Source organism: Gadus chalcogrammus, chromosome 15 (assembly GCF_026213295.1).
Source record: "Gadus chalcogrammus isolate NIFS_2021 chromosome 15, NIFS_Gcha_1.0, whole genome shotgun sequence".
NCBI lineage: Eukaryota > Metazoa > Chordata > Actinopteri > Gadiformes > Gadidae > Gadus > Gadus chalcogrammus.
The window spans coordinates 15,469,383-15,478,613 of NC_079426.1; the positions used below are offsets into that span (position 1 = coordinate 15,469,383).

Sequence of the window (9,231 nt, forward strand, 5' to 3'; positions counted from 1 at the left end):
GCTGCGCCGCGGTCACGCTGCTGATCGCTTCGACTATAATCAATGAGACCATTTCCACCGGGCGCGCCGCGGAACGTTTCAGCAGCGTCCCAGGAGCGGCGTGCCGCGCCGCGGCGCTATCTTTCCGTCCAATTCTATTTTTGCCGCGAGCCGCTGCTAAACCGCGTCAATTTCGACAGAGCAGGTCGAGCCGGGCAGGAAGTGAAAAGTAAAAGCCATAGAGCATCCGGTACATTTTCAAAATAAAACACAATACTCAGCTCATGTAACTTCACATCAACATTATTACGTCATGACCGGTGGGTCTGCTCAGAGGGTCGGCAACATTGACGACTAGAGACTCATTGTCGAAGTTCAGCAACATGAAGTCATTTATGTACCAAATCATCCTTTTTATAAGGAAAATGTCAGAAAGGACAAAGCGTGGCATTTAATTGCAATAGTTTTGGGAGTGGAAGGTGAGTACATTAGGTTTAGGATTATCGCGTGATCTCGTGATCTCGCGTGAATACGGCTGGCTCGCAAGGCAGCGCTACGCTGCCGTTACGCGCCCGGTAGGAATGGACACAGGGCAGAGGACGCAGCCGTTCCGCGGCGCAGCCGTTCCGCGGCGCGTACGCGTCCGGTGGGATCCCGGTGTGAAACGTTCCGCGGCGCGCCCGGTGGAAATGGTCTCATTGATTATAGTCGAAGCGATCAGCAGCGTGACCGCGGCGCAGCCGTCCCGCGGCGCGTACGCCTCCGGTGGAATCTAGCCTTTAGTCAAGCTCCACCCATTTGGTTCTGCAGCGAGCATTTCTCCTAATAGTGCCCTTTGGTGAGAACCGCTGCATAGTTTTTTTTACGTGTGTCTGTAAAAGAAAGGGTGTGGTGCCGCTTGTGAAATACAGAGGATACAGTCAACAAAGTAAACACGTTTGGCACAGATATTTACTCAAATGTCAAAATATGTACCAACATATTGCATTTGATAGAATAAATAGTTCAGGCAAAATACAATTTCTTTGGAGGGAAAATGACGATGGAAATAGTTCAATGCACATGTCAAAACAACATTAAGTTATTTCTAAACCAACTTTGAGGGTTTAGATGTATGCTCCTGCGATGTCATAGTTTGTTAGGTCCTCTAAATTCCTTCATGTAGCATTTACCGGCCAGGAAAGAGCAAGAAAACCAAATCCCTTTGAGTACAAGAAAACCCCTTTATCTTTCAAACCTTAACCATTTAAAGTCCCTCACATCACTCTTTAAAACTAAATAAATAAATGAAGAATAAGAAGAATAAAAACATTCTCATCACCTTCTCTCCTTCCCTTCCTGATGTGCAGTATTGTTAAATCATCCCTATTACTTTAGTATAACTGCCCTTTCATAAAAACTGTACAAGCAGTGGACATTATGCCTCTGAATAAGGTTTAAACACCGCAAGTTACTGAGTAACCAGGGATACAAGGTCCATCACCTTTCCCCTTGAGCAAGTCCTTCCCAAGCCCAGCCAACACATCGCCCACAGGGGTCACCTGTCTCACATGTAATGAGACCTGCACAAATTCTCCATAAATGTCTGCATACTTTGAACATAGCTATCAGTAAATGCCTCCATTCTGAGGCAATCTGATAATTTTACACATGAAATGACTAGGCTATGGAACCAATCATTTGAGGTCCTGACTAAAACACCCACTAGAAACCTGAACGGATTTACGGTCCAGACAGCTGACTCACCTTATATCTTATGACTGGTTTCATTTCTTCCTTGTCTATTTTAAGTCATTTATTACTTATTTTTGAATGACATTCTGTTAAGTACATTAGATACATCAAATTCATAATAAATCCTTTGCTTCCAACACACAACTTTATGATGCCTGTCTCAAAGCATTACCTCCATTTTGCGTGTTTCAGTTCATTTTCTTATTTTAAGGGGAGCATCAATGGGAGCAGACGAAAATGCCTCTGGATGCAATTGGATATATCTGAAGACGTTTTTTTTCGTTCAGAGAAAATATACCGGTTTAACTATCATGTTAGCGGGTTCCACTTTTCGTTCCACATCCATCCTCTTGGAAGGTTACAAAAACGGAACTGCTCTGTACAGTCATTGTTTCAAACCCGCCCCCTATTAGATACACTGTTGTGATTGGCCCGACATGTGCAAGTAGGGCTGTAAATCTTTGTGAATGGGAGGGGGGAATGACCAACTGCCAGAGCAATTAAACATCAGCTCTCAAATTCGTTCGCTTCCCAGGCTAAGGAATGTTTGTATTAAGAAAAACGAAACAGCTTCTTAACAGTTAACCTTTTTTCTTTTTAAAAACAACAACAAGATAGAGATAGATGGGGAGTGGTATAAAGAAAGAAGGAGTGAGAGAAAGAGAAAGAGAGCATTAACCCTAACCCTAACCCTAACCCTAACCCAAAAAAAACATTGTCCTTCACTGTTGTACCATGGTAAGCCATAATAACAGGTATATGGAGCAGTTATTCTTTTAACCGACCCAATTTTTTTTATTGCTCCGCAAAGCCTTCTCATGTTATACATTTAAATATAATTAAACCCTAGACGAAGAGGTTGGGGCCCTTCATCATCACGGAGGTCCGGGCCAGAGGCTTTGGTGTCATGTCTATACCCCACTGCTCATAACAGGGTAGGGGCCTTGCTTGTTCTGCCCTTGGCCTGCGGTGATTTGCTCCTCAGTTCCTTGCTCTTGAGAGTGACAGGCTGAGCGACCAATAAGGCAGGAGCGGACAGGTGGTGGGCAGCGGCCTTCAGCTGATGGGCACTGTTGACGTAGCTGGAGATGAGAAGGGTCATCTCCCTGATCTGTCAATCAAAAAGAAAATAGCTCTCAGTGTGTGTTTGTGTGTGCGTGCGTGCACATATGTTTGTGTGTGTTTCTGCTTCAGTACTTTGATTCCAGTGCTTTAGTTAACCACTTTTATTACACACCAACAGACTCTATTTGTAATTTATGCAAGTTTTTTAAATATTGTGTGAATTATCATTTCTTCTTACATGCCAAAGAAAATATTTACTTTGATATTTAATGTTCACCTAATTGACTACATCTACTTAAACACTTAACTTCTTTAAATTGATCTTCTCCTTGAAGGTACTCATTGTTATATTTTACTTTAGGGTTACTTTACATTAAAAGCTATGCACAAAATAGAACTTTTTATTTATAATTTATTTCAAAACTATCACCCTGTAACCATCCTTGAGCAAAATACCTAAACCCCCTCATGCTCCCAGAGGACCTCTCAACCATCTCACCATAAATCTCTCAGGATTACAGGGTCTCAATAACGACATTATAATGATAGTACTAAATGTGTTATATATTCTGTTTCTTGTTCACTCACTGACCTTGGAGGTGGGCATGGCAAAGAGATGCTTCTCTGTGGGCTTGTCTTTGGAGGTGTTTTGGCCGGCACCCTGGCCCACCACCAGCATGAGGTCCTGGTTACAGCCTCCAAAGGTCCCCAGGTTCTTATAGGGTAAGGACACCAGCGGCTTCTGCTCCGGGCACAACGGGGGAAACACACTTATCAAACAGTCTTTTCTTGAGGAGTTTTGAGATGAGGGGTTTAGAAAAAGAAAAATACTTCTCAAATGAGAGATAGCTTTCGCTGTAAATGAAAGATGAGAAAGCAGCATTGTATTAATATTGAAAGATAATCGTAACATTAAGATGCGTGGCTGATGGTCGCCTACACTTTTTTTTTTTATTAACTCCTACACAACCTACCTACATAAAGTGGGATAAAGTGTAATCTATGATTGAAGCTAGGTCCTTTACGTCCTTCATGCGATCCAGCTCTCTGCTTTGCTCTCCAGAACAATGGAATGGTCAGGGGCCCCTTTGTTTGGAGCTCCTGGTGGAATGGGGGTCTTACCATAGAGTTGTGCTCCAGGACGCTGATGCCGTCCTCATGCACGGCAAGCCACACACGTGCACCCTGCTCTGGAGAGGCTGTGACGGACTTAGAAGGTACAACGGGAAAGGACATATAATTAGTGTGGTTGTAAAAGCAAACCACACTTTTGTTATCGTGTGACTAATACATTGCGCTATTCTATAAAACCTTTACAATTTTGCATAATTTTATTTTATGAATATTTATTATATTACAATTTAACATGGAAAGTGAATGTCGTGGCAAAAACGCTAAGAACAACGACTTATAAACTGAACACCTGAGGAAATGTATAATTGAATTAGCATGTAGGTCTAACCCCTCTTGCCCACTGCATCCGTCAACGGACGGATCCCATTGACTTTGAATGGGGCAAAGACGCAATGCATTGTGGATCCATCCGTTCCGTTGGATCCGTCGGCTCCGTCAAGAAAGTTGAAAAATGTTCAACTTTTCAGGCAGCGACGGATCCGTCATCCAATCAGATCGCGTATGCTCGGGCTTGGCTGACGTATGCCTCTGCAAAGACTACTCCCCCATCCGTCAGCCACGCCTTCTGCCATCAGTTGACGGCGTAAAGTAGTGGGTAGTGGGTAGACGGCGTAAAGTATAGACGTTTCCAAAAAGTTGTATCCCACTATGACCACAGGGGGTGCTATAACTAATTGTCAAACCCATACCGTAATGTACCGAGCCCCGATTTATAAAAAAATTGGAAACTTGGTATCTACGGCCTTATTTGACATCCTGAATCCTTTTGCCAATGGGACCCATAAGGTGTGAGATAGATTTTGCAGACCACAATTTGGTTCAAATACTCCTTGCTCCTGGTCGACCTCATGGTATTTTTTCTGGTTTTGATTATGTTATAAATGGTCGATGAGTTCTGGTCCATTTATGCAAATATATAGTCCGCTTCAGAGAACTCCAGAGGCTTAAAATGTGGTTTGCACATCAAGGACAACCCCCTTACTTGAAAAGTTTTGTTTGGATAGTTAAATGATTTCACAGGGTCAATTTCAAATAATCTCTGATGCAGGTGCTCAGAGAGCTATTTAGTATAATGGCAGTCAATGGTGAAAAAAGGTTGACTTCAGCCATTCCCAAGGCCAACAACTCAGGGCTGTCAAAGTTGGTACACGTATAGAAACGCGCGCGTAAGCAGGCTTCCAAAAAGTTAAGGACCTCTTCAGACACAGGGAGCGCCATAACTTGCAATCAAACAAAGACAATCAGCCCCATAGTTTGATAATTTGTAAGTCTGCTTCAAAGTGGCCCAGGGACTTGAAACTCGGCATGCTCGCTAATTAGTCACGTTAGCATTTGCATGACAGCATGCTCGCAGTAAGTCGCTCACAAGAAAAGTTGGCTTGAACATATTAGATAATACACATGAGGTGACATGTAGTTGTATTGTAGAAATATAATTGACTGATATGACTTATTACTCATGAAGCCATGATTTTTAAAGTTTAGTTTACAGTACAGTAAAGTTCTTATGACTACGCAGATAATACAATGTATTGCCATTAGTACACACGCGCGCACACACACACACACACACACACACACACACACACACACACACACACACACACACACACACACACACACACACACACACACACACACACACACACACACACACACACACACAGCTTACCTCTGCCTCAAATAGTTTTGCTCCGAAAAAAGGCCACTTCCTGGCTACGGTCAGGTAGATCCGGACGCACTCGGGTGAACTTCGACCCCTGAGAGATGCCCAACGGACAGAGAGGCGCTGAAGCAGCTGTCTGAAATAACAAAAGAAGTCTGATTTTTGCTGATCCACAACCTTTTCTAGCTTGGATTCAATTACGATCACAAATTGGGCATGTTTTTTGGTTCCTTTGTTATTAAATTGTATTAAATGTAATTAGATCATAATCGACATTATGAGAGTTTATCTCAACTAATGCCAGCGCGTGTGTGTACGTAAGGGAGAGTTTGTGTGCATGTTTGCATTTGTGTGTGTGTGCACGTTTCTGTGTGTATGCACCTGCGTGTGTGTGTGTGTGTGTGTGTGGTTGTGCGCCTGCATATGTTTGTGAGCCTGCGTGGTTTTGTGCAGTTCCGTGTGTGTGTGTGCGCTTGCGTGTGTGTGTGCCTGCGCGTGTGCACCTGAGTTGCTCCTCGGAGGTGGTCTTGCGGTAGTGCTTTGGGTAGAACCTCTCCAGGACCTGTTTGAGGGTCTGGACTGACTTGGTTTGGGCTGACCCAGCCGCAGAGAACGGACGCTCAAAATCCCCAAACTCCACCTTTAACCCAGAGAGAGCAATTAATGATGTGGGGTCCTCAAAGCTGCTTAGTCTTCACTCTTAAACCCTTCATGCACACTGGTTTTGACCAGGTAACAAAACCAACCAGCTTTCTCAGAATAGTTTTAAATGATGGAAATTGCATTTCCAGCTAGTTTATTCTATATCATTCTGTGTAGGGATCACATTAGGACCAAATTATGGATTCACCATTAAATAGGTGCCCTCTGCATTAATATGACCCACATTTATACGTGAAGCAATGCCATAATTACGTTAATATTATGTGGTATGAGGGCCAAGAACAAGTTTTATTCAAAACGAAATTGGCATATCAAATTATCTATCGGGTCTACTGTGTTCCTTGAAACCCGATAAATGGGGACTGTTTTTGGGTCCTGTGTCCACCTGAGCCAGTAAGGCAGCCATCTCCAGGGATAACTCCTTGTTGACAGGAAAGTGTCCCGCGAGGATGGACTCGTTGGTCTGATAGGCCAGCAGCAGCCTCTCCCTCTCCGACTCCCCTCTCACCTGCGGAGAGAAGTACAGCCTGGAGACAGAGAGAGAGGTCGTGAGAGAGTGACTTTGAGAGAGAGTTGTTTACGTGTCTTACGAGTGAGATAGCGAGCGAGAGAGAAAGCGAGTGAGATAACAAGTGAGATAGCGAGCGATATAGAGATAGCGAGCGATATAGAGATAGCGGGCAGCAAGAGAGAAAGAGAGAGCCTCTCTCTACCTGTTCTTGTAGGTGAGGCGTACTGTCCTGGTGTTCTCAGACTTGCCCGTGTGCTGCTCCTTGGAGGCCTGTTCCCACTTAGAGATGATGTCACAGACCTGCAGAAGACCCGGGGCGACAGGAGTCCTCATTGTGAGAAGAAGTACAAGGTTTTAACGGCAGCGCTATTAAGAGCAACCTCATCTAGTCAAGTCAAGTCAAGTCAAGTTTATTTATATAGCACATTTTAAAACAACAGTAGTTGACCAAAGTGCTGGTATCTAGCTGTGTGCTGAAACTGCCCCTGTGCTGGTAGCAGTGGCTAGCCTGGCTAACGCCAGACCTCATCTCAATCTACATTGAGAAGAGGTCTGGGAACCACACATTCATTTTCTCGTATTTGAGGCGTGGTTTACGATTGCCCGGAGCCATTTATTGTGTGCTACGAATGTCTATCATATGAGTCTGTACGTAGCTTATAGCCAATCGTATCAATTATACCAGATGACGTATGTAGAGCGACAGAAATTCGATGAGGAAGAAGACTCTTTTCCCCTCAATCCTGAAGGGTTGTAATCATATAGACATTCAATATATCGAAGCTTCCGATCTACTGATTACAGTGGTGTGATTGCAAATGATCTGCAACAAGGTTGATTACTGCAATCTTTATTTCCATGAAGTGAAATGTATATATTTGAATATACTTAAAAAAAAAAAAATAATTAAAATATCTAGGGGCCCATACAAGTTTCCTTTCATGGGGCCCTGAATTCCTGACTTCGCCCCTGGTTGGTACCACTGTTGCCCTTTGATCAGCCCCCCTGTCTCTTGACACAAAGGCAGCCAGGAAATTGTACAGTACTGAATATTCTATTATTCTCCTCTACTCTGTGACAAGCAGACTCACTCACTGACGCAAGTCTTTGACCGAATACAATCACAAGCATGTGATACCTCTTAAAATATCCACAACTGGCTTGGTCCAACATACCTGAATTGTGGTTGGAGAAACAAATTGCAGCCAGTAAGACATATCAGGGATTCGATTAAGACCAGATTAAAAAGAGCTTCGAACCTTGATGCCTCCTTGCAGGCAGTGCTCCAGGTCCCGTCCGGTGGGGTCGTCTGTGTACAGACTGAACCCAGATTGGGCCGTTTTCCTCACGCCCGAGTCCTGGTTCAGCCGACACTGGAACTCCTCCACTGTGGTGGAGGCGTCGCAGCTGACAACCTGGGGAGACAGACCAAGCTGACCAGTGAATCACTGCACTGTGTTGACACACCATGAGGAGGTGTTGGAACACAGTGTAGTTTCTCAGGGGTACCTCATAAAAAGTGTTTTTGTAGCATACAGCTATAGTTGTAGTTATTATACTGTGTATACTTAATGAAGTCGCACAGTGTACGATTCTCTCGTGTCGCTCCATCTGGTTCTTTATTAAAGTGTGCTATTTTTAAACTTCCTGCAAGTGTTAGTTAATCATCCACCAGAATATTCAATGTCTGTTAGCTCACGTCTTCAGAACATACAGAGGAAACCAGGGCTGGGTAATGGTAATATTGATGATGTGACGAAGACCAACAAACAAAGCATACAGTTAAATATGTTCAGAGTTTTAAGTTAGTGGGACGTATAGTCAATACATATGAATATCCACAACTACTAATCTTCTCAAGAAGATAAATATGTCAAGGTAAGAACAAAGCTCTTTGCTCTGGCGTTTGAGTTTGATCCTGGGAAAGCAGTGCTGTTTGTGTGTATGTTCTGCGAGGCGTGTGTGTGTGTGTGTGTGTGTGTGTGTGTGTGTGTGTGTGTGTGTGTGTGTGTGTGTGTGTGTGTGTGTGGGGGGGTCCGGTACCTGGTAGGCACTGTTGAGGAAGTGCACGGGGACGCTGAAGGGCAAGGAGTGGTGGTAGGGGTTCCTGAGCAGGATGGACAGGATCTCCATGCGGGACGGCCGGGCCTGCCGCTCTCCCTTCTGCTGCGTCCTCTCCAGAGAGCGCTGGCAGTAGATGGCGTACTTGCCCACCTCCGTCCTGGAACGGAGAGCGGCGCTTACATTGGAGGTGCATTTATCAAACAACTGCCGATTGAGGCTGGGAACAAACAAATTGGCACAACTGCAAATGTGAACATTTGACCAAAAACAAAGCACGCTTATTTTATTTATTAGACTATAATATATGATATATATATATAACTATATATATATATATATATAACTATATATATATATATATATAGATATAGATAATATACATATAATTAAATTAAAATGAGTAGATCACAGTCCA

The 9,231-nt window shown here is 43.8% G+C and overlaps 1 protein-coding gene across 2 annotated transcripts in view; it reads right to left on the reverse strand.

Annotated features, from left to right (window-relative positions):
* Positions 1 to 813: 813 nt before the first annotated feature.
* plekhh2 (pleckstrin homology domain containing, family H (with MyTH4 domain) member 2) overlaps positions 814 to 9,231 on the reverse strand; it is a 29,566-nt gene continuing 21,148 nt past the window's right edge. For both annotated transcript variants that reach the window (XM_056609492.1, XM_056609493.1), the window contains 9 exons: positions 8,796 to 8,973; positions 8,012 to 8,167; positions 6,955 to 7,052; positions 6,627 to 6,768; positions 6,082 to 6,218; positions 5,585 to 5,714; positions 3,901 to 3,987; positions 3,371 to 3,520; positions 814 to 2,824 (listed from right to left, as the gene is read on the reverse strand). In XM_056609492.1, coding sequence (XP_056465467.1) covers positions 2,639 to 2,824; positions 3,371 to 3,520; positions 3,901 to 3,987; positions 5,585 to 5,714; positions 6,082 to 6,218; positions 6,627 to 6,768; positions 6,955 to 7,052; positions 8,012 to 8,167; positions 8,796 to 8,973 — 1,264 coding nt within the window. In that variant the 3' untranslated portion in view covers positions 814 to 2,638. The remainder of the gene's footprint in view (positions 2,825 to 3,370; positions 3,521 to 3,900; positions 3,988 to 5,584; positions 5,715 to 6,081; positions 6,219 to 6,626; positions 6,769 to 6,954; positions 7,053 to 8,011; positions 8,168 to 8,795; positions 8,974 to 9,231) is intronic.